General features: G+C 40.3%; 1 protein-coding gene across 1 annotated transcript; it reads left to right on the top strand.

The window, feature by feature from the left end:
• The first annotated feature begins 13,949 nt into the window (after positions 1 to 13,949).
• Positions 13,950 to 23,062, top strand: LOC137047729 (uncharacterized). The gene is made up of 11 exons (XM_067425577.1): positions 13,950 to 14,011; positions 14,378 to 14,534; positions 14,687 to 14,875; positions 15,052 to 15,147; positions 15,895 to 15,990; positions 16,924 to 17,019; positions 18,271 to 18,405; positions 18,503 to 18,610; positions 18,720 to 18,836; positions 20,124 to 20,236; positions 21,766 to 23,062. The coding sequence occupies exons 3-11, from the start codon at positions 14,756 to 14,758 to the stop codon at positions 21,767 to 21,769; spliced, it is 885 nt and encodes a 294-aa protein (XP_067281678.1). The 5' UTR covers positions 13,950 to 14,011; positions 14,378 to 14,534; positions 14,687 to 14,755; the 3' UTR covers positions 21,770 to 23,062.
• The last annotated feature ends 3,128 nt before the right edge of the window (positions 23,063 to 26,190 follow it).

The raw sequence follows: 26,190 nt of genomic DNA, 5'->3' as shown, positions 1-26,190 counted from the left end.
CACGTTATTTATTTTATTGTATGCCCATTTTTAGAATTGATGCACAGCATGGCGTTTCAACCACCATTTGTTATGCAATGTCTCAAAATGCACATAAAAATAGGTGGATGGAAACGTCTCAGGTTACGTATGTAACCCTAGTTCCCTGAGGGAACGAGACGCTGCGTCGAAACGCTGTGAGAACGCCTCTGCGTTAATGCGTCGTGAAGCGCCTGTAGAACCATTCCATCGAAAAAAAGATTGATCGTCGCCGACGTGATGACGTCATCAACCGGAGACTATAAAAGGTCCGCGATCACAAACAGGAACTAGCTTCTGATAAAGCCTGAAGTAAGTGATCACAGACACGCCGGGAGTATGGCAGAGCGACGCAGCGTCTCGTTCCCTCAGGGAACTAGGGTTACATACGTAACCTGAGACGTTCCCTTTCGGGGAACTCGAGCTGCGTCGAAACGCTGTGAGAACGCTTATACCCACATCGCCATAGGACCAAGTGTCTCGTATGTGTGAAGCCGAAGCGCACACGGTTACGAGAGTACCTGTGCCCCAACTGTAGATGCCAGGTCTAGTTCATAGAACCTGACGAAAGTTAAAGGAGACGACCATCCGGCCGCGTTTACAAATATCGTGGAGGGAAGCCCCCGACAAAAGTGCTTAAGAAGCAGCCATACCCCTGGTTGAATGCGTCCGGACAGCCAGTGGAAACTGCTGCCCGGCCGCCTCATAAGCAAGTGAGATGGCCTCGACCACTCACTTGCTCATCCTCTGCTTAGATACTGGGGCCCCTTCTTAGGGGGCCCGAAACACAAACAGCTGATCAGTTTTCCTCCACAGGGCAGCTCTGTGGACATAGTATCTAGTGCTCTAACAGGGCACAGCAGATTAATCTTCCTGGTCTGACGTCGTGAAAGGAGGAGGACAGAATGCTTGAAGAGTAATGGGGCCCCGTGGGCTCGTAGGAACCTTGGGGACATAACCCGGCCTGGGATGAGAAATTCCCGGCGCAAACTCTAGACATGAGGGCCCTACAGACAGGGACTGAATATCTCTTATTCTTTTGAGAGATGAAATAGCCAAAAGGTTTTCTTTCTTTTTGACAAGCCCCGAAAACACAGGCTAAGTCCCATGCTGGGACCCTCGAGTGCATAACAGGCCTCAACCTTAAAGTGCCACGGAGGAAACGTGTAATCAGAGGGTGTCTTCCCAAGACACTCCACCCAAAGGGACGTGGACAGCACCCAAGGCCGCCACGTACGCCTCTATTGTGGAGGGGGTCAACCCTGCCGAGAACCTTGCCTGCAGAAACTCCAGCACTGTACCAACCGGGCAGTTAACTGGGTCCCACTGGCGTTCTCTGCACCATGCTGAGAAAAGTTTCCCTTTCAGAGCGTACAGTTTCCTCGTGGACGGAGCTCTGGAGTGAAGGATGGTCTCTACGACCTCGGCCGAGAGACCTTCCTCTATGAGCCTAGCCCCCTCAGAGGCCAGGCCCACAGTTTCCACATCTCTGGGCGTGGGTGCAGGAATCTCCCGCCCGCCTGAGAGAGAAGATCCCTCCTGGTCGGAATCTCCATCGGAGAGCCTTCCAGGAAAGATATCAGGTCCGAAAACCATACTCGGGTCGGCCAGTACGGAGCCACTAGGAGTACCTGGGCCCCGTCCCGGCGTACCCTGTCCAGAACTCCTGGAAGCAAGACAATCGGGGGGAAGGCGTACAGAGGTAGCCTCGGCCACCCCTGTACCATGGCATCCAACCCCAGCGGGGCTGGATGGGTCAGAGAAACCACTGCGGGCAGTGAGAACTCTCCGCCGAAGCAAATAGCTCCCATATACCTTCCATAGGAGCTCCACCACTTCTGGGTGGAGTCTCCATTCCCCGGGCCTCGGCCCCTGCCTCGACAGGCTGTCTGCTTCCTGATTCAGGACCCCCGGGATATATACTGCTCTGACTGACAGCAATTTCCCTTGGGCCCACAGGAGGATCCGATGTGCCAATTGTCCAACGGACGGGACCTCAGACCCCCCTGGTGATTTATATAGACGACCACCGATGTGTTGTCTGCACATGGTGGCCCCTTGAGGTCGGGCAGGAACTGTTTCAATGCCAGAAACACTGCGAGCATCTCTAGCCGATTTACGTGCCAGTGCCGCTGATGTTCCTGCCATAGACCCTGGGATGAGCGACCACTCATGGTCGCCCCCCCAGCCCGTGAGAGAGGCATCTGTCGTTAGCGTTACGCGACGAACATGAGCCCCCAACACGGGACCCTGAGATAAAAACCCCGGGTTTTTCCACATGACCAGAGCACGTAGGCATCGCCGCGTGACTTTGATCGTGCGGAGCGGATTTCCCCTCGGGGAGAACCCTTTTGTTTTGAGCCACCACTGCAGTGGCCTCATGTACAGTAGGCCAAAAGGTATCACGTTGGACGCTGCTGCCATGAGACCTAACAGTTTCTGGAACCGTTTCACAGTGACGGCTCGGCCTAGCTTCTGTTCTTTGGCGGCTGCCAGGATCGATGCTATGCGTGTTGGCGATAATTGCGCCCGCATAATTACCGAGTCCCAGTTCACACCTAGAAAAGTGGTTCTCTGAGCCGGAGAAAGCACACTCTTCTTGGCGTTCAGCCTCAACCCCAGCTTCGACATATGGGCGAGAACAGCATCTCGATGCTGAACCGCCATCTGCTCTGTATTCGCTAGAATCAGCCAGTCGTCGATATAGTTCAGTATGCGGATGCCCTGTAGACGCAGCGGCGCCAGAGCTGCATCCACACACTTGGTGAACGTGCGGGGTGACAGTGCTAGACCGAAGGGAAGTACACGATATTGGTATGCCTCTCCCCCGAAGGCAAACCTCAGGAACTTCCTGTGATGTGGAAGGATGGAGACATGAAAATACGCATCTTTGAGGTCTATGGTGACAAACCAATCCTCCGATTTGACCTGCGCTACAATCTGTCTGAGTGTAAGTATCTTGAATTTGAGCTTGGCCACCGAGCGATTCAATAGCCGCAGATCTAGTATCGGGCGTAAGCCCCCATCCTTCTTCAGCACGATGAAGTAACGGCTGTAAAAGCCAGACTCCCTGCTGGGAGGGGGAACCCTCTCTATAGCCCCTTTTTGCAGGAGTGTCTCTACTTCCTGTGCCATTACCAGAGCCTGCTCCGGGCCCACCTCTGTAGGTAGGACACCGCAGAAAGGAGGTGGCCGACTTCTGAACTGAATGGCGTACCCCTTTTCTATTATCTGCAGGACCCACTGAGATATATTTGATAGACGTTTCCACTCGTCTAGAAAATCTACTAAGGGAACCAGCCTCTCGAGGCTGGCCTCTGGTGTATTTTGAGCAACAAGCACAGTGCCCTGAAGCGGCGGACCGGCAGGGAACGACTGACTTGACTGCTCGGGAGCCCCCCGAAGGGGGAGCGGACCACCCTCGAGTGGCCCGCGGGGACCGTCTGCGCCCCGGCATTGCGGCGGGGTTGGCAGCGCGGCCCCCAGAGGGCGCTGCAGGACAACGGGTACCGTAGGCAGAGGTAAACACTGTTTCCCTTCGGAGGGGACTACCCTCAGCGTCCTTTTGTTTCCCCTGCCCTCCGAGGAGGGGGCGGACCACCCTCAGGTGGCCCGCGGAGACCCTCTGCGCCCCGACATTGCGGCGGGGTTGGCAGCGCGGCCCCTTGAGGGTACCGAAGGAAGACGGGTACCGTATGCTGAGGTAAGCACCGTCTTCCCACGGAGGGGAAACTAAGGGAACCAGCCTCTCGAGGCTGGCCTCTGGTGTAATTTGAGCAGCGAGTGCAGTGCCCTGAAACGGCGAACCGGCAGGGAACACCTGACCTGACTGCTCGCATGCCCTCCGAGGAGGGGGCGGACCACCCTCAGGTGGCCCGCGGAGACCCTCTGCGCCCTGACATTGCGGCGGGGTTAGCAGCGCGGCCCCCTGTGGGCACCGAAGGAAGACGGGTACCGTGTGCTGAGGTAAGCACCGATTTCCTTCGGAGGGGAAATGCCAGGGACGATGCAGCTGAAGGCGAGAGATAGCTCGCAAGCGTCTCTTCGATCTTCGGCATCGCCCCATAACCATAGTGTCTCAGCCCAAATATATTACTATATGCAGATGTATGTGGGCTGAACACTCTATATGATACCGCTTGTTTCCTCCATGACCTAGACACCTCGGTGTGCAGGTCAGGGAAGAATGGCAGGACGTTGATGCTTTGCACGAGAGGGCAGGAATCGCTCATCTAATTTCGTTCTCTCTGATTTCGATGGGATTCAGATATTTCAGCCAGCCAGTCATTTCTTATTTTTATATTTAACCTGGCCACAGCTCTCGTGAGAACCTCAACTCACTAGCGGGTGAGTGAAGTGGCGAGTCTTCAGTCGCGATGCTCTCAACGTCCACCTCCTCAGAGCTGGATAGTTGGAGCACCGGTGCCCCGCCCAGGGAGGAAGAGACCGCAGAGCGGGCTTCCAAACCCCGAGACGAGACACTGGACGATACAGGTGAGGGCTGAGATAAGGCTGGGCCCGTCTCAAACCCCTCTGTAAAGTCCATGTGTGAACCCCACGACTGAAGCCACCGCTCTGCCTCGGCAGCAGCGGGACCAGAGCCGCGGGGAACACGAGCCGAGGCACCCTCCTCGAAGAGTGCCCGGCGGGAGCGCAGCGTTCTCAGTGGCATACGCTCACAGTGCTCGCAAGCAGCCCCCTCGAGGGCTGCCTGGGCATGCTGCGCTCCCAAGCAGGCTACACAAAGAGAGTGTGTATCCCCGCTCGTGATGTAGCGTGGGCAGGGATGAACACACCTCTTAAAGCTGCTTTCACTCGCCATTTTACTCTATCTATTTTATTTTCTCTTTGTTTGTTAATATATACTGCAATATTTAACAAAAGGGTGGAAAATCTCTGGATATAGACAGACAAAAACACCAAATAGACAGACAGGTTCACACAGATCGCTTGCTGAAGGCTCAGAAGCTAGTTCCTGTTTGTGATCGCGGACCTTTTATAGTCTCCGGTTGATGACGTCATCACGTCGGCGATGTCATCACGTCGGCGACGATCGATCTTTTTTCCGATGGAATGGTTCTACAGGCGCTTCACGACGCATTAACGCAGAGGCGTTCTCACAGCGTTTCGACGCAGCTCGAGTTCCCCGAAAGGGAACTAGCTAATCTTAACAAATTTAACTTGTTGGCCATAAAGTTTGGTGTTACTAAAGTTTGGGGTTTGTTAAATTGATCAAATCTGACAGCAAGTCATTTAATATTAAATCATTTCATATTCAAAAACTTATTTAAAACATTAATCTCTTAATATTATGTATGCACTTGTAATTTTGCAGTGTAAATGCATTCATGTCACCTCAGAGCGTCATTAAAAAGTCTGAAGAAATACATCTAAATGCCACTTCAGATACAACATCTGTGTTTGCTCTGAAGTGGAAAGATGGATTTTCTTGATGCTGATTTCATTTGATTGTTAACAGCTTTGCATAGTCTTAATATTCTAATTGAATTTTCTGATAAAATGCAATAATTTCACATTAGACTTGATATAAATTTAATAAAGGTGTGTGTGGGGGGGGGGGGGGGGGAACCTGGTTTATTTTTTTCCATTTATGAAGGTAAAGAAAAATCCCTAGAAACCAATTTAATAGGGGCGAATATCACAAATATTCTGATTTAGGAGCTGATAGAACACTGCAAAGATGATTTCTTCAGAATTAAATTTCTTTCCAGACAAGCAACTTTTCAAAGTAAATGACCGATTCACTTGTTTAATTGTCATGACAATGCTTAATGTCAAGCCCTGATGTGGTTAATTAACTTGCATTTACTCAACCATAAAGGAGGAAAAAACAAACTTATTATTGAACCTTATAAAATACTTATTTAGTCTTATTATTAGGTTGGTTAAGTAATATTTTATATATTAACTTGAATAAAATAAGTGTAAATACGTTTCTGTATCTTTAAACATATACTCAAATACACAGCACACACTTTGCCTGAACTCCCCAAGCTAACTACAATTCATTACAATACTATTTTCCTAATAACACATTTAGAAGCAGCCCAGCTTGTGTTTATGGATCTAGTGACTGGTGTCTGCACAGCCTTGTTTGTGTCCAACAACAGAAGAATGTGTGAAATATTTGTCTTCAGTCCCTCAATAGGCATCTGGTAAAGTACAGTATAGCACAAAATGTGACAGATTGATGAAATGTTTTTTGGATTACATTAGCTGCCCAGCTTAACTGTCTTTACATCAAATAAATATGGGCAGGACAGCAAAGATGATTTCAACTGCCCGCAATCCAGAGGATTGGTGTCAAATCAAAACAAGAATGTGTATGGACACACACACACATACACACACGCACGCACACACACACACACACGCACACACACGCACACACACTCACGCACACACACGCTTTCAATCATAAAGAAACAATTGTCTGGGCTCTTGATTGTAAACTGCTAAGCCTGCTGTAGATCACAACTATCAATCACCTACTGAGATAATATAACCATGTTCCATATGTTCCACGTACACATACCCATATATATATATATATATATATATATATATATATATATATATATATATATATATATATATATATATATATATATATATATATATATATATATATATATATATATATATATATACAACAGACTAAAGGCACACCTTAAGAAATATGTGCTTTTCTCTACTTTATAATGTATGAAAAAAAGTTGTATTGGACATTGATTGAGCAACAGATTTTTAGTGAAAATAAAATCTTGTAAGTGGTTTATTTTGTTTAAAAATTGTAATATGTTTTTGATAAAGTTTAAGTTATTACTTGTTCAAACCACTTTTGAACAAAGCACTTTGAGCAAAGTTTTTTTTACTATTTTCTGATTATATTGATAAGTGAAATAATAAGTTGTGCTCAATAAGCAAACTGTCATATGTTAATGAAAAAATATATTTTAAAAATACAGAAACAACCTTTTTAAAAAAAAATAAATAAATAAAGATTTTGAAAGCATTGGAGGAGATCCCAAAATAGTTTAATATAGAGTAAACGTAGTAACAATAACATGATATTATTATTATTAAATAGGATGGGCTCATTATAAATATGGTGATTATATCTAAGGTAACAAACTTAAAATATTCTAGGGTTTACAAAGAATGGTGTGAAAAGGGAAAACACCGAGTATGTGGCAGTCCTGTGGGCAGAAATGCCTTGTTTATGCTAGAGGTCAGAGGAGAATGGGCCGACTGATTCAAGCAGATAGAAGAGCAACTTTGACTGAAATAACCACTCGTTACAACTGAGGTATGCAGCAAAGCATTTGTGAAGCCACAACACGCACAACTTTGAGGCGGATGGGTACCACCGTGTACCACTCATCTCCACTACTAATAGTAAAAAAAGGCTACAATTTGCACGAGCCCACCAAGATTGGACAGTTGAAGACTGGAAAAATGTTGCCTGGTCTGATGAGTCTTGATTTCTGTTGAGACATTCAGATGGTAAAGTCAGAATTTGGTGTAAACAGAATGAGAACATGGATCCATCATGCCTTGTTACTACAGTGCAGGCTGGTGGTGGTGTAATGGTGTACACTGTAAAAAGTAATAAGTTGACTTTACTTGGAAAAGCTGTGGAAACTGATTGCCTCAAAATTTTCAAGCAAATTAGGTCATCATTTTTGACTTGATAATACTTACTACTACTTTGTAGAGTTATCTTGTGTATTTGTAGAGGTAACTCAATTTCAAAAGTTCAGCCAACTTACATATATAAGTTGGAGTTTGTAAGCAGAACTCAAACAAAATAGTTATTTTAACTAGTTCTTTTAATGTCTGCTTGTTCATTTTACTAGAAGAATGTGTGGAAACTGATTGCCTTAAAATTCTCAAGTAAGCTGAACTTAACACTCAGTTAAGTTAGCTTAATTGCATCAAGTTGATCTTACTTAAACCCTTCAAGTTGACATAATTCTATCTGTGAGCTGAGGAAGTGTACTCCCAGAATGCATTGCAGCATGAATAAATTAATCACAGGGCAATCGTAACTCTGTTTTATTATTTTTGGCTTTATTTTACCATTTAATTTGCTGTCTTTTGTCAGTATAACCCCAATAATGACAGCAAATGAACTTGTAATGGACTTATTAAGTGTAAAAAAAAAAAAAATGTTACCATTGTTGTGTTTTGCACGCTGAATGTTGAAGTCTGTGTATGACTCAAGCATGGTAAATTGTTGGATATTGTCACAAATATAGAGGCATTATATCAACACAATTAAAAATTTGTCAGAAGTGTTAGCAATAGAATGTTAAAATATCATTAATTGGTATCACATATATATATTTGTGTGTGTGTGTATATATATATATATATATATATATATATATGTGTGTATATATGTGTGTATATATATATATATGTGTGTATATATATATATATATATGTGTGTATATATATATATATATGTGTGTATATATATATATATATATGTGTGTATATATATATATATATATATATATATATATATATACACTTATTACTTCCCTTCCTTTGAAATCTGTGATTTCGTGTTGCATTGCTGCATCAATAGGAAGAGATTTATAGTAATATAAATTAAGTTCCAAGTGCCCAACCAAAGGGAACACTTATCACCGTAATGGTGAGAAATTTTAGGAAATCAACATAAATTTATGAAGTCAGCTTATGTGATGCTTTCCCAAAGTATTTAGTTGTATTTTTAATAACATTCAAGATGACTGTAAAATGAGTGAATGCAACTAAGAAGAACGATGACTGCAGAAGTGGAGGAAATGAGTGAAAAGTCTATTAAGAATTGCCCCGCCTCAATCTTTTGCCCGCCCACCTGTTTTTTGTGTGTGTTTTTTTCCTTTGGCAAAATGGTACTCAAACCAGTCAAGTAATGTTTACTTGGATTTTCGAAGTAACAAAGGCATAGCATGCAAACAGTTCAGATTACTAAATAGTTTTAAGTAAATTCTAATTATTGTACATTAAGTAAGTTTACTAAAAAGTCTTAGTAAGAACAGCTGTTGGATTTAACAGTGTGAACATGCATTTAGTACAACACACTCAACATTCTTAAGTACAATGTACTAAACTTGCATAGTTTAGCTATCGCATCCACCTAAAAGTTCACAATACTCAGTGTATTCAAGTTAAATCACCAAATTTTCCAAAATCAGTTAATTTTACAAGTTTTTCTTTAGTAGATTCAACAATTACTTTTTACAGTGTAAATGTTTTCTTGGCACACTTTAGGCCCCTTAGTGCCAATTGGGCATCGTTTAAATGCCACGGCCTACCTGAGCATTGTTTCTGACCATGTCCCTCCCAACATGTACCCATCCTCTGATGGCTACTTCCAGCAGGCTAATGCACCATGTTACAAAGTTAGAATCATTTCAAATTAGTTTCTTGAACATGACAATGAGTTCACTGTACTAAAAGGGCCCCCACAGTCACCAGATCGCAACCCAATAGAGCATCTTTGGGATGTGGTGGAACTGGAGCTTCGTGCCCTGGATGTGCTCCAAATCTCCATCAAATGCAAGATGCTATCCTATCAATATGGGCCAACATTTCTAAAGAATGCTTTCAGCACCTTTATTTTTGTTGAATCAATGCCACGTAGAATTAAGGCAGTTCTGAAGGTGAAAGGGGGTTAAACAGTATTAGTATGATGTTCCTAATAATCCTTTAGGTGAGTGTATATATATATATATATATATATATATATATATATATATATATATATATATATATATATATATATATATATATATATATATATATATACTGTCTTATACTGTACAATGATAGATCAGAAAAAGGCACAAGACAGCAGAAAACCTGAAATGTCAGACATTGGAATACTGCTCCATCTTGAATACTGACACACAACCACAATTATTCATTTGTGGCCTAAAAATATTTCCTCTTTCTTCTTTCAGCTTCCAAATGGCAGCCTCTATAAAAATCTAAATTGTGAGGATTTTACAGACAGCCACACATTTTCAAACCCGCTAGCAGTCGAGAAGCTGTCATGATGAACAAGGCACTGCCAACGAAACAAAAGCAAACATTTTGACTGGAGATTACAGTTAGAGGCTTGCTGGAAGTCTGTCACCATGGCAACGCATGGAAAAGGGTTGAATTGCCCCCACTGTGAGCACTGAAGATGAAACAGACATTAAGCTAATCCTCCACCTTATTAAAATGTAAAGTCAGCAAAAGAGGAACACACGCCAGCTAAGACCGTCTCAATATTCTCTTCTCCTCCCCACCTCAATTTCATTCTGTGAAAATGTATATGTAGAGAGAGTGACAACCTCACTAAAACTTAATTTGATTTTACCATAGTGGTACTAACTGTAGTAACTATGGTATTTCACTTTTTAGCATTTCATATTAAATTATATATAAAGAGGGTTGAGGAGTCACTTTTATTACAACTATAGTAAGATGACAGCAGCTTTTTATAAAAAAAAAACAAAAAAAACATTGTTTCCACTGTAATGAGAACCCAGCAAGAGTTACAACAAATACTATAGGTCAACTACGAAATAACTATTATGAATTTTCATAACAAAAGAGACTTAAAGTAGGCTACTTAGCACTTATATAAAGCATTAAATGGGTGAAAACAGAATGTTCAACAAGGAAAAATGTGGGCAGTACTATATTTTGTCAATCAGGAATCTATTGGATTGTGGAATAAAAGGGCATACAATATCAGAATAAAGCTACTGTAGATCAGAGTTGGCAGTGGATCATTCGAAAAATACACTCACCAACTCAGCTCCCAAAAATCACACTCACCGACTCAGCTCCCAAAAACCGCACTCACCGACTTTTTGGATAACCCTTGAGAGTTGCTTGGACAGCCCAAGTGACATCATTTACAAAGGAAAGTCATGGAGTAATCGCATTCCATTGAAAACTTTTGGGGAAAAGTAGTCTGAATCCACTTTAGTTTAATGACGGAAAAAACACATGGTTCAGATGGGTTTTTACCTAGTTTCTTATTGATTCTTATGTTTGATTTTGGGTGTAACATGCAATAAAACAATATGAGTCTCATCTCCCATTCCCTTTAAAAGCCAGTTGAGATTGCACCACGGCAGGTTTGCTATCTAGCCTACATGGTGGAATTAGCGAGCGAAAAGACTCCAGAGAGGAATCCTTTTATTTTTAATATTTCAAAATGTTTGTATTCTGCTGTGCGTCCCTGTGTGTGTAATAAGCAGAGTGTATGCATGGGTGAACTGATGAGCGCGAGTGCATTTGCAATTTTAAACAACGTGGCGCAGGACGTGAAAATTATAACTGCATCGGGCTGAAACTACCAAAAACTCTTGCGTTCCGCCTGGTACACTTAAGTGGCCTTTTATTAATATTATAGCATCTATCCGCAAGTTTAAGTTTTGGGGTATTTTAAATATTTGAAGTACATTATACAAGTGCACATTTACAATTCATGCACACTTCTTGTTTACAAGAATGATTATGCTTTTTTTTTGTTAAAATCGTGCACAATGTGACTACAATCCTACAATTCATTTCAAATGATGCATCATATTTAAATGGACAGATCCACAAAAGACTTTATCCGCATAATAATGCCGTAAGCCTCAATAAATGTGCTGAGAGAAAACATTTGGGAATATAAGGCCAAAAGGAATGTTGAGTGCTCCTTATCTAATACTCAGGAGATATCATCAGCAAAGCTACTATCTGATGCCCACTAACCCACTGTGCCAAGACGTCATGCTAGGACAGAAAGCTTACAGGGAGAAATTCAACTCAAACTACTTATCAAGGTCAGCCGTCAGACCAAAACAACCTCCAGTCTGAACTTCACGAGTGTACAAAGCAGCTGCGCTCAAACTCCTTTTTAATCGAGTGAGCGAGCCAGCGGTGCGGTCATCACAAATCGGCGGGGATTTCAGCATTGCTTAGTAGGGCTATCAGGATTACCACCGCCTGTAAACAGTGCCTGCTTTATCACACATTGTCACAGCTGTTATCTTCCAGCTCGTGTGTGTGTGTGTGTGTGTGTGTGTGTGTGTGTGTGTGTGTGTGTGTGTGTGTGTGTGTGTGTGTGTGTGTGTGTGTGTGTGTGTGTGTGTGTGTGTGTGTGTGTGTGTGTGTGTGTGTGTGTGTGTGTGTGTGTATGTGTGTGTGTGAGTGCGTGCCTGCGTGCGTGCGTGCGTGCGTGTGTGCGTGTGTGTGTGTGTGTGCGGCCTGGTAGTCCCTACGTTATGGGGACAAAATATCCCCACAAAGATGGCAATATCCGAAATCCTTGTCCTTGTGGAGACATTTTTAGGTCCCCATGAGGAAAACATCTTATAAATCACACAGAAGGAGTTTTTTTGAGAAAGTAAAAATGCAGAATGTTTCCTTTGATGGGTGGGTTTAGGGGCAGGGTAAGTGTAGGGGGATAGGATGTACAGTTTGTACAGTATGAAACCATTACGCCTATGGAAAGTCCCCATAAAACATGGAAATGTGTGTGTGTGTGTGTGTGTGTGTGTGTGTGTGTGTGTGTGTGTGTGTGTGTGTGTGTGTGTGTGTGTGTGTGTGTGTGTGTGTGTGTGTGTGTGTGTGTGTGTGTGTGTGTACTTGTATTTCTTACTTTGTGGGGCCCAGTGACCAGTAGCCCACCAACGGTGTGGGGCCCAACTACGTTGTGGGGCCCAAAATAGTGGGCCCCACACCGATTTCAATATAAACGGCCTCAGAAGCCTCTGCTGATATACCTCATGCTTTTTTTTGACTTTCCCCACAACGTGATAAAAACCGGTTTTGAGTGTGTAAGTGTGTGTGCTCTCTATCGCCCCCACAGCTGGGAACGGGTTACTGCAAGTTTACACACTCTGGGAAGTGTGTGTAGCTTTAGCCAATGAGAGAGGCCCATGCAGAGGCGGCCTCTTCATGGGGCTTTCTCATTGGCTACAGCCACACGAGGTCTAGTCTCTGCACAAGCACGTAGTCAAGCATATTGTGAGTGGGTTTTAATCTCAATAACATTAATTAAATTGTGTTTTGACTCTGTACAGACGGTAGAAACGCTTCATATGATCGAAGGTATATTATGTGACTATAATTGATATAGTATGGTGTATATTTCTACTCGTGTCGACAGAATGTAGGGTTAATATAGGGTTTTAATCAGATGGCTAAAGTTAGCTCCAAAAGTTCACGGACTCGTTCACCGGAGGCATTTTAAACCGGAAGTTCCACGCGCTTGCACTACAAAGAGGACTGTCTTCAAGTGAGAAACAGGTGAGTGAAGTTATTTGACTTCGTACATGACATAGTTTTCAAAGCTTACTCAATTTCGTAGCGCAACTAAATGATAATTATGACGTACCATTTTATTCAGTTCGATAGTGATAATGTTAGAGCTGATAATGCTAGTTCTAGGTCGACAGCTCATCATGTTAGCTGCATTTGTATTGCTTTACATGATAATTTGACTCAGTTTCCTTTATAGTTTTCCAGAAATCCACTTATATTAGTATGAAAACGATTTCACACGGTTTGTTTTTGTTTTCTTTAAGTTCATGTTTTAATTGGTCAGATTATTGTAGTTCACATGGCTATCTTACAGTATTTACAGTACGGATGAATAGATATAACCATCGTTACTGTTTTATATCTTTGGTCTGGCCTGTGCTACACTTAGTTGGATGGTTTATTTTTCACTATTAAGGCACTGAATATTAAATGACCTGAAATTGTTTAATTTATAGAGTTTTACTCCATGCTCAATTAATATATTTTAGTTTGTCTGTGTAACGTTAATTGTTTTCACAGAGCCATAATGTTGAAAAGGAAGACAAGGATAGGCCTATTGATGATGCCAGGATTCATTCTGTCACATTCTGTCTTTAAGGGACAAGCCGGGGTTTATGGAGCGATTTTATTGATAGCAACAAAGGTATGGGACTGCATACTACACATGAATATCTCAGTAACGTTACTGTTCGTTTGCATACACTGACATGATAATGCATATCTTTATAGTTGGGAAATGATAAATTAGTATTGGTTTTGTAAAAGTGTACACATTGTGTTACTTTCCTGAACTTTGTTGATTATCAGGATATCTGGGTCTTTAGTTGGAAAATGGTGCAGGTCTTAATGTTTTGGGAAAGTCTTAAAAATGGTACTAAAGTATTACATTGGAAGTTCTGATACCTGATTATAAAGGCAGTAAGCTTTAGTATCATGTTGGTGTGGTAATACAATCTGTATGTGAATTTTCCTTCCAGTTCAATTTATTTGTAATGATATGTCCTCATAGGTAGAGGGGTGTTTGCTACCCATCCTGTGGAAGCGGAGGAGTTTGTCCTGGAGTACAGGGGTGAACTCATCTCAGCAGAAGAATGCCAGGCCAGAGACTACACTGAGATACAGAGCACATTTCTGTTCGAGTTTGAGTGGCAGAAACGTCACTGGTGGTGAGCATACATACATGTACAGCAGGACTAGTCTTTTAATCGCACATGGCTGGTGGACAGCAGCAGTTCATTCAGTGATAAGTCCTTCTGTCCCCCTGCAGTCAGTAAAAAGAGTAAAAAAGTTTAAAGAGTAGTTTTCTTTTTCCTTTCAGTATCGATGCATCTAAAGAAGACGGATCCCTTGGAAGATTAATGACAACCAAAAATCTCCAAACTGCACCATGAAAAAAATCGTAGTAAATGACAGGCCACATTTGTGTCTGTTTGCTGTGAAGAAAATTGAAATAGGAAGTGAAATCGAATACAACTATGGTGATTCACAATGGCCATGGCGTAAGAAGGTGAGCTGGTTAGATTAGGCATACTGATTTCATATTGAAAATGTGCTGAATAGCACAGCTACGTCTGTTTTCTAAACATTTTATTTAATTATAAACTGTATATTAACCTGGTTATCTATATGGGATGTCATATATTTATGATCTGTTTCTTAGACTGTTTTTTGTCTTATTTCCAGGGGCTAAAGCAGCAGACTTGTGCTCTAAAGACCAAAACGTCCCTCACAGATCAGTCTTCCCATGATGCCTCACACACAGATGCTGCCGTCACACAGGTAAAGGAGTAATGTCGACACTCATCACAAACTATACTAGTCTTGCCCTCATGCTGCATGTCAAACTCACACACACACACGTTTCTAGTCTTGGCCTTATGGGGCCCTCACACACACACATGTTTCTAGTCTTGGCTTTATGGGGCCCTCACTGAAATGAATGGATTCACAGCTAAGCTCACACACACACACGTTTCTAGTCTTGGCCTTATGGGGTCCTCACACACACACACACGTTTCTAGTCTTGGCCTTATGGGGCCCTCACACACACACACACGTTTCTAGTCTTGGCTTTATGGGGCCCTCACTGAAATGAATGGATTCACAGCTAAGCTCACACACACACGTTTCTAGCTTGGCCTTATGGGGTCCTCACACACACACACGTTTCTGATCTGGCCTTATGGGGCCCTGACGTATGGATCTCACTGTAAGTGACTTCACATCACTGGGACAGGACCTGTCAGTATTTAAATAGTGTTTCTGCAGGTGTAACTCAACACTTCTCTAGCGGCTGCATGCTCTGAATTAATATTTTGGATGTAACTCATTGCAGCATCAGATTTGTTGCTGTGACACTTGTGTTATCTCTAGAAAAGATGAGTGTGTGCTCTGATATTTCAGCTGTGCTAGAAGAGAAACTCATGTTTTCACACGAGAGAACTTAGTCACATGTAAATATCTGAAAACATTACAAAAAATGATCAGTTCTTCATTGGTTTCTGTTTTTTTTGTCTTATTTCCAGGGGCCAAAGCAGAAGACTTGTGCTCTAAAGACCAAAACGTCCCTCACAGATCAGTCTTCCCATGATGCCTCACACACAGATGCTGCCGTCACACAGGTAAAGGAGTAATGTCGACACTCATCACAAACTATACTAGTCTTGCCCTCATGCTGCATGTCAAACTCACACACACACACGTTTCTAGCCTTGGCCTTATGGGGTCCTCACACACACACATGTTTCTAGTCTTGGCTTTATGGGGTCCTCACTGAAATGAATGGATTCACAGCTAAGCTCACACACACACGTTTCTAGTCTTGGCCTTATGGGGCCCTCACACACACACATGTTTCTAGTCTTGGCCTTATGGGGCCCTCACACACACACATGTTTCTAGTCTTGGCTTTATGGGGTCCTCACTGAAATGAATGGATTCACAGCTAAGCTCACACACACACGTTTCTAGTCTTGGCCTTATGGGGCCCTCACACACACACGTTTCTAGTCTTGGCTTTATGGGGCCCTCACACACACACACGGGTCTAGTCTTGGCCTTATGGGGCCCTCACACACACACACATGTTTCTAGTCTTGGCTTTATGGGGCCCTCACTGAAATGAATGGATTCACAGTTAAGCTCACACACACACACGTTTCTAGCTTGGCCTTATGGGGTCCTCACACACACACACGTTTCTGATCTGGCCTTATGGGGCCCTGACGTATGGATCTCACTGTAAGTGACTTCACATCACTGGGACAGGACCTGTCAGTATTTAAATAGTGTTTCTGCAGGTGTAACTCAACACTTCTCTAGCGGCTGCATGCTCTGAATTAATATTTTGGATGTAACTCATTGCAGCATCAGATTTGTTGCTGTGACACTTGTGTTATCTCTAGAAAAGATGAGTGTGTGCTCTGATATTTCAGCTGTGCTAGAAGAGAAACTCATGTTTTCACACGAGAGAACTTAGTCACATGTAAATATCTGAAAACATTACAAAAAATGATCAGTTCTTCATTGGTTTCTGTTTTTTGTCTTATTTCCAGGGGCCAAAGCAGAAGACTTGTGCTCTAAAGACCAAAACGTCCCTCACAGATCAGTCTTCCCATGATGCCTCACACACAGATGCTGCCGTCACACAGGTAAAGGAGTAATGTCGACACTCATCACAAACGATTCACGCTGACCTGTACTTTATGTTGTTGCACTCCCATGACAGAAAGATGCTCTCAATGCTTTTGTAATGTAGTCAGAGTTTCTCATTGGGAAATGTGGTAGACTTCTGATTGAGGAAACAGTTCATCTTTTACAGACAGATACCTTTCTAGTCTTTCCCTCATGCTGCATGTCAAGCGTTAACACACTAGGGCTGGGCGATAGCTAAAAAAATAAATTGTCAATTTGTATTGTCTATGTTTGCAATAATAATTTTGATTTTGAGTTTGATTTTATTTTGCTCCTGTTAAAAACAACAAAAGCTATTTAGATAAAACTACATTAAATATTTCATGATACGAGTATTTTAATGTTTTTAAATGTACTTTAATATAGATTTTTAATTTCATCTTTAAAAAAAAAAAAGCTAAACTTGCAAATTACAAACAATATGACAAAAACAGTGCATTATTTTTCAGCAATAGGTCTATTTAACAGTAGCAAGTCAAGAAAGAAATTAAATCAAATATATATAAAATTAGTCTTCCCTCTACAAATTAACTATAGACTGATTCTTAATAAATATATTTAAGTTATTTAACCAAGCATGGGGTGGTTTTCTATTTTTCATTGTTGTTTGATTAACATTAAATCACAGAATATTAGGTCCATTTTAAGACCTGCACGGATCAGTTTTTTCAACTGTACACGTTCACTAAAGACGTGATGCCTGTGTTTACCTGAATACTCAACAGGACGTGCATTTTTACATATGTTTGACCCATTTTTCAAACCCTATAATTTGCGAGAGAACTGAATCGTGATCGTATGTTGTCTGCAAGGTGTTTGCGCGCGCTTCAGGTCAGAGTCCGGCTTGAGCACGTCCTGCGCCACACTATTATTTCTCTCATGCATGCATGTTTCTTTCATTTTCATGTGCTGCGCATATATATTTAACTCTTCTGCACTATAAGACCCTTCTGCACTGTGTTATCGGGTAACATTCTTTGGGAAAGTATGCTTGAATTTGAAATATTCAATATTCATGATATTTTCAACATTTACATTGTTGTCAAAATTATTGCAAATATTCAATATATCGCCCAGCCCTATCTCTCTCACACATTTCTGGTCTTGGCATTGTGGGCCCTCCCTCAAATGCTTGCTCTAATGTTAACCTAGCTGTTTGTGCTGATATTAAATCGTAATGTGTATTTATTTTGTTTAATTATCTTTAGGCATTGACTATGAAAGGGTTTGCCCTAGTGAACTATCCTGATAGCGATGAGACGGATGAGGATTATATTAAAGACAGCCCTCCCACTCCACACTGGGAAGATGTTCAAATGAAAATGAGGAATGGAAACATTCAGGTGTGCCTCAGATACAGTACTTTAAAATGCTGCTGTAATGTTTTTATAAATAGACTGTAATCCATAATGTATTGAAATTCAAACTCTTTTTTTGCAGATGGTTGGGGTAGCTGATTTTTCTGATCCTCTGTTTGGCTCGAGTGAGAGTATAGTAGAAGAAACTGATGAGGATTCTAGTCTGCAGTCAGACAATGAAAACATTGTGGTATGCCTCTGACACTGGTACTATTTCTACCAAAATATTTCCCCTGTAAATGATTTCAATAGAATGAACAAAATGCATAATCATGCATTACGTAATTCCCTTTTTGCAGATGGATAGAGTACTAGATTTTTCTGCTCCTCTTAATGAATCAAGTGATGACAGCACGGATGAGCCATCTACTTCTATGTCTGGAATGGCTTCACAAAGGCCGAGGAGAAACCGTCCTGTAAGCCTCATTTTTTTTATTCATTACATCACTTAATGGTTAGTGCTACCCAAACCCTCATTCACTTGCTTTTGTTAGTGAACCTGGTATTAGTTATTGAGGGAAGTGACCTTTAAAGGTTCTGTAAGAATGTTAAGTACTCTACTAGGGATGTCACTGGAAATGTTCACACCAGTGAATAAACTTGCAACTACAGCGGTATTACCAGTAATAGTGGTGGTGGGGAGGTATATTTTGGATATAAAATGCAGGCATCAGGGAGCCATATTAGTATGAGGGCTATTACAATTAATTATGAAGGCACGCTTGCATTTCACCTTCGATTTTGCAATCATGCGAACTTGTATGCCTACTCTGTGTAAAAGGAGTGTCGACAAGATAAGATATGTCAATGATGCTCAGGAGCTACTTCGTCACTGTCTTGAGTCATCTGTCTTGAAGGCCCTGATATACTACAAGCGAAATCGAAGAATGAACTGTGACGTCATTTTAAATGAAATCAAGCCAAGAAAGTTTTCGACTCGTGAGCTGCAGGTTGCCTACATCTGACCTGAGATCTCCAGAAACCTTTGCCTTAAATACAGTTTATAGTTAAACTATGGTACTAGTAACTTTAGTTCTCTCCACATCATCAACCTGATGCCAGTCAATTGTTTCTCCAAATAATATTGATAGGGGTGTCTTTTTCTGCTTTACTCTATATTTGGCACACTTGTTTTGTTTTGTTTTTAGTCTCCTCGTCTAATCTTTATTAACAGTACATTTCTAATTTAATTTACTTGGATTAAAGGTACTCTACATTTGACCAAGTGCCCCTATAGACTTTGTCATCCCACTATGCAATGGTCAGTAGGAGTGGATCTCCACAGCCATTGTGTCCTTTAGCAAAATGCTTTATCCCATTGCTCCAGGGCTATTGCCACTGTAATGTGTACTGTAAGTTGCTTTGGGGAAAAAGTATTTGGCAAGGACACACATTAAATAGAGCTACCAGTGGGATTGTTAGTCTGATTTAAACCGGCTCACTCTACCACTGTAGAATTATGGAAATCATGTGAAATTTATTGTTCAATTAAATGTTTATTTGTATAGCGCTTTTTAGAATACATATCATCTGCAAGCCATATACTGAATATTTATAAAACTTGTGCTGTTGATCATTGCTTCTTATGTCACCATGACAAAGATGTTATGCATGATAGATCCTAATCCAGTCAGTATTGCTTACAGTTCATTTATATTTTGATGTCTCTTTCTTTAATAAACTTTAGTTTTCTTTGCACTCAGATGACTTTATTCCAGAAGCACAGGAGACTGAAGTTGAGGACCGGGTGGCATCCATGCATGAACCTACGTCCACAGTGCATACCCAATACCAGAGGAAGTCGGCAAAAAAAGAGGTGCGCTTAGAGCAGTGTTCATTTTGATAGCAAATTTTTATTTAGTTTTAGTTTTTTGATTAAAATGGCATTTATTCGTCATATTTAAGTCACCCGAATTGTTTTTAGTTTTAGTCGACTAAAATCTAATGAGTTTAGTTAAATTGTAGTGCATTAACTGAGCATTTAAGCATTACATGACCAACTGTTATTGAATACACTTCAAAACTGACCGTGAATTGTCGATCGGTCAAGTGCAAAAATACATGAGCTCAATTAACTTTTTTTTTTAAACCTATATAGTATTTATAATGTTGTATTTCTGTTTTAGTTAGTATATCAAGTTAAGCAAAAGCTTAAAATAAGTTTTATAAGTCTAAGTCAGGTTACTGTTGGTTTGTGATGTTCTTATGCAGTCCTTATGACTCTGCAAAGCCTTTCTATCAGCTGCAGAGCATGCAGTACTTGAGGACACGCTGGTATGGTATGGAGGGAGCTCTGCAGCTGATAGAAAGGCTTTGCAGAGTCATAAGGACTGCGCAGAACATCACAAACCAACAGTCAACTGCCTTAGACAACACATTTACCTCCTGTTGCCTGCTGAAAGTACACAACATTCTGAAGGACTCATATCACCCTGCCCATCATTTGTTAGAATGGTTGCCATCTGGAAAACGCTATAGATCTATCGAAGCACGCTCACAAGATTAAGGAACATTTTTATCCTAAAGCTGTCACATTGCTGAACAATGAACTGAAAACACCCCCCAAATACAATACTTTATCGACATGTAAGAACCATGCATGTGCAGTAATGTTTTGAGGACTTTATTTAATTTATTGAATGCGAAAAAGAATATAAGCAATTTATTTCTTTTTGTGCAATATGGCCTTTGTTTGAACACACTTATTTTTCTTTTCTTAACTTTAACTGTATACGGTGGAAAGTACATAATTTAATTTGATTGTTTGTACAATGACAATAAAAAATAATCTAAGCAAACTTTTTTTTTATGTTTAGATTTTTAGAATAGATTTCATCCTAAAAGTCCAGAATGCACAAAGGGAAGATTATGCATATCATGTCCATATGCATATCATGTCCATATGCATATTCCCATTTAAGTCATACTGCTGTAACAGGACAATACATAAAATATGAGATATGACCAGTAAAATTCATTGGTAAAAATCAGCTATCCTTGTCTTGTTTTTAAATAAAAATATCCGTTAAAAAAAGTACATTTGGCAAATTGTACAAACTACTTTATGTAGACGGTCTTGTAATGCTCTAATGAGTTAGGTGAAACGTTACTTGGTTAACAGAATGCCTAAAGGGGACCATCAAAATAAAGTGCAACTACACCTTTTACTGGATTGCTCTTCTTCTTCATCATTATTATTATTATTATTATTAGTCAAGTTTTATTCCGAAAATGTCAGATGTCACTTGTGTGATAATCCAATAGTATTTCAATTCAGATTAAGATTTAAAATTCCTAAGATTAAGACATAAACCTAAACTTATAACATGTTGTTTTCATGCGTAGGTAAAGAATCTGCTATCAAAAGAAGCTGGACGGCTGATGAATGTGCTGCAGTAGAAAGGCACCTGAGGAGCTTCATTGTGAGGAGCAGAGTTCCAGGGAAAATGGAATGTCAGCGCTGTGTAGATGCTGAAGCTCAAGCTTTAGCAAATAGAGACTGGAAGGTGGTAAAATACTTTGTCAAAAATCGTATTTCTGCCTTAAGAAGAAAGGTAGAGTGAAATAAAGGTATATCAATTTATTTCCACTAGCTTTTGCACCGGGACATGTGTTCTAAGTGTTTCAAGTAAAACACAAACACAAAAGTTTCATTGTGTTATCCTCTTAACGGGTTAGTTCACCCTAAAATAAAAACAATTCCTTATTTGCTCTCCTTTGTCATTTCAAACCCATAAGAAGTGTTCACCTTTGGAACACAAATGAAGATCTTTTAAATGAAACCCGAGATATCTGTCCCTCCATTCATTGTAACAGCAACAAAACTAAGGAAATGCATAACTATCCGTTCATCCGAAACGTTGGAGCTTTAGAACATTTATAATGTAGATGTAATCCATGTGGTTTAATCCCAATTTTATAAAGGGATGTGAATGCTTTGTATGTGCCAAGAAAGTCTTTGTCAATATATCTTTACCTCCATATAGGTTTGCGTTCATGAGTAAGCCCCGACTGTGTTGTGTTGATCTGTGGAAGTGAAGACAGATCTTTTTGGCACAAAACATTCACATCACTCCATAAAATGGGGATTAAACCTCTGGGGTCACATGGATAACTTTTTTCTTTTTTTTTATTGATGAACAGTTTTTAAATGGAAAGATGGAAATCTCTGTTTTGTTCAAAGATCTTCAGTTGTGTTGTGACAGGGTATATACAGCAATCCTTAAGTTAAATTTACTACTTTTTAATACCTTTTTTACTACCTTCAGAATATTTTTTAAAACCATCACGACACTGAATTGCAAGTGTTAATCAGCGACCTTTCTATTATTTACACAGATTTTGACATATATAACATACAAAAAAGAATCGATTTAGAATCGACAGCAGGAGGAAATCTGTTATCAGTTATCATTCAGACAGTAAAATACATCTCAACATTCACAATGGTTGGTTAAGGAGAAGTATTACTGCATACACATTTGATTTACATTAATAATTGGTAATTCAGCAAATAAATGATTTAGTGTTTTTTTTTCCAACAACAAAACCTGAGCCAAATATTACATTTCTATAACTGTGATAAGTTGTTGAATTTAACAAAATACTAAAAACTAGTGCTGTCAATCGATTAAAACCTTTAACTAGACTAATCAAACATTTTTTCTGTGATTAATCGCAATAAAAAAGAAATGTTTTTGTACATTTTTATTATATTTTTTAATATAATAATTTCACAGTTAATCAAATTAATGTAGAAACAACATAAAGACAGTATATTTTAAATACTTGTTTAAATGGCATCTTTTTCTGAATGAAGGCCAGTATTTTTTTTTTACATTTATTATTAGGCTTCAAAAATATAACAGTTTTTAATTTAAGTAAACTTAAAACAATGCTAACATAAACCTATAATAAATGTCATGTTTACTCCTGCCCTTCCTGTCTGAACAGTTAGGAAATATACAGAAATGTAATAAAAGTTAGCAAAGTTATATGCGGTCTGCACTGCATAAACTATAAATTAAATAGTTAATCCTTATTAAAGCTACAAAAGTGATTTAGTCCAGAGCAGCGAGTCCTTTTCTCTGTTCCCTTTGTTCTTTAACTTTACTGACAGGAAGCTTTATTGGCTGCTGTCCCTTTAAGAGCAGACAGACACGCGGATCTTACGTCTATGGATCGCGCCTCATTCTCTCACAACTCTTTTTGTTCATTTTAGACTTTATAAAAATCATTTAAGATTGCTCTTATGAGGATAATCGTTGAAGATATGCCTTGAAGCAAGTCTAAAATAAACCGTAAGCCAGCCCCTTCTGTTGAGCGCGCAGTGCTCTGAGATGATGCCGAACGACCGCTGAATATGACGTCAGCATCAAACACACGCCGAGACGGAGACGAAAGATCTTTGATTATGTGCCCAGATATGCTAAAGCCCATATTTAAACGAACTAACGCGAACGCAGATAGAATTTCAATCAGAATAGGACACCTGATAGTCTGAAAAAATAATACCTAATTTGGAAAAAAATAATACCTCCGAGACCACATTTAACACTTTTAATGGCCTTAAATTTGACAATTTTGATTTATCACTTTTTAATACTTTTTAAAACCCCGCGGACACCCTGTGTGAAGAACACGTTTCTTATGGTTTAGAGCGTCTTGAGGGAGTGAATGATGGCCGGATGTTCATTTTGGGGTGAACTAACCCTTTAAAATTCTTTGTTGTCTTGCACTAGATCCAGTCAAATGTCTTTGAGACTGTTGACTCTTGCATTGTAATGCATTGTTTCCGATAGCATGTTTATGTACCCTGTTACACTGGGTACAAAAATAAACCTTTTGGTCAATGTAAAATGTTGTCAGACCTCTTTTTGTATGAAACCGCCCATTGCGTACTAAATACATATCCATTGAGGACATATGTTGTAAAGTTGTTTTTTTAAATCCAGTGTTTTGTGTAAAATATTACTCCCTGTATTAGTGCAATGGTTCCACAGGATCTTAAAGTCTTTGTTCATTAGATGAATACTGAGTCCTCATTTTAAAGAAGTAAATTATCTTTAGGCCGCAGGGAACATGACTAGCTAGGAACACAAAACTTCATTAGAAATGTAGGAAAAATAACCATTGGACAAACAACTCCCTTCAGTAAAACTGCATCGATAAAGCTCAGGGGATTGAATTAACTCCTGCATTACAATTATATTAAAATACCTGATTTTCACTCACACAATTTAATGACCAGTACAATGCAGGCAAAGTTCTAGTTCTGCAAACTAGTTTATAAACTGATGTATACAAGTCTCTGGATTGGCAATTTGTTTATTCTGAATGCCATTATAATTCCTTAGATAATGCAGACATGTGTTCAGATTCATTTAGAGGATATCAATTATAATCTAAAACTGTTTCTATGGTAATCTAGGGCAAATAATGAAGAAGTAGTTGATATGTCCAGATAGTGACTTTGGTCCCTGCTAAGATATAAAGACTAGAAATATGTGTGTATCCGTGAAGGGGGACCCCACAACTCCTAAATGTTAGATTAAGACCCCACAAGTGACTCAAAAACGCATGTGGAAGAAATTTTGTTGGAATTTAGCTATATTGAAGTGATATTTCTTATCAGGAATTTTTTGTTATATTGCTTGATTTTTTATAAGGCTCTAGGACCACTGGAAATGGTGGACCCCACAATTGGGCCAAAAACGTGGGTCCCCCTAATGTGATAAAAACAAGTATGTGTGTGTGTGTGTGTGTGTGTGTGTGTGTGTGTGTGTGTGTGTGTGTGTGTGTGTGTGTGTGTGTGTGTGTGTGTGTGTGTGTGTCTTTCAAACTGTTTTGTTTACATGTCTGGATGTGGTGGTGTGTTTATAGTTTTGTCAATAAGAGTGATCTTTCCTCAATGTTTGACAATCAGTGAGTGTATTCATGTTTAGGAAGAATACAAATAAAAGGTGCATACTACAACCAAAACCATCCAGAGTAATATTATACAAACAGGAAAAAGAGGCTGCAATTTGCACAAGCTCGCCAAAATTGAACAGGTGAAGACTGGAAAGATGTTGCCTGGTCTGATGAGTCTCGATTTCTGTTGAGAAATTCAGATGGTAGAGTCAGAATTTGGCGAAAACATAAGAATAAGAACATGGATCCATCATGCCTTGTTACTACAGTGCAGGCTGGTGGTGGTGGTGTAATGGTGTGGGGGATGTTTTCTTGGCACACTTTAGGCCCCTTAATGCCAATTGGGCATCGTTTAAATGCCACAGCCTACCTGGGCATTGTTTCTGACCATGTCCATCCCTTTATGACCACCATGTACTCATCCTCTGATGGCTACTTCCAGCAGGATAATGCACCATGTCACAAAGTTTGAATCATTTCAAATTGTTTTCTTGAACATGACAATGAGTTCACTGTACTAAAATGGCCCCCACAGTCACCAGATCTCAACCCAATAGAGCATCTTATGGATGTGGTGGAACGGGAGCTTCGTTCCCTGGATGTGAATCCCACAAATCTCCATCAACTGCAAGATGCTATCCTATCAATATGGGCCAACATTTCTAAAGAATGAATTAAAGCAGTTCTGAAGGTGAAAGGTGGTCAAACAGTATTATTATGGTGTTCCCTAATAATCCTTTAGGTGAGTGTATATATTTTAGAGTTACAAAAATGTATTTAAATTTTCAGTGTTAAAATACTTAAAATATAACTGGCTGTACAAGTCCCAGAATGATTAGCATCAAAAGTGTAAATACT

The sequence above is a fragment of the Pseudorasbora parva genome, chromosome 19 (genome assembly GCF_024679245.1).
Source record: "Pseudorasbora parva isolate DD20220531a chromosome 19, ASM2467924v1, whole genome shotgun sequence".
Lineage (NCBI taxonomy): Eukaryota > Metazoa > Chordata > Actinopteri > Cypriniformes > Gobionidae > Pseudorasbora > Pseudorasbora parva.
The sequence above is the reverse complement of the archived record's forward strand: the minus strand, read 5'-3'. Positions and strand labels throughout refer to the sequence as shown.

Excerpts from the sequence above, each read along its gene's own strand:
- LOC137047729 (XM_067425577.1), top strand. The coding sequence starts at position 14,756 with ATGAAAAAAATCGTAGTAAATGACAGGCCACATTTGTGTCTGTTTGCT. Across the intron at positions 18,611-18,719 it reads CAGACAATGAAAACATTGTG|ATGGATAGAGTACTAGATTT; the intron begins GTATGCCTCTGA and ends CCCTTTTTGCAG. Across the intron at positions 18,837-20,123 it reads GGCCGAGGAGAAACCGTCCT|ATGACTTTATTCCAGAAGCA; the intron begins GTAAGCCTCATT and ends CTTTGCACTCAG.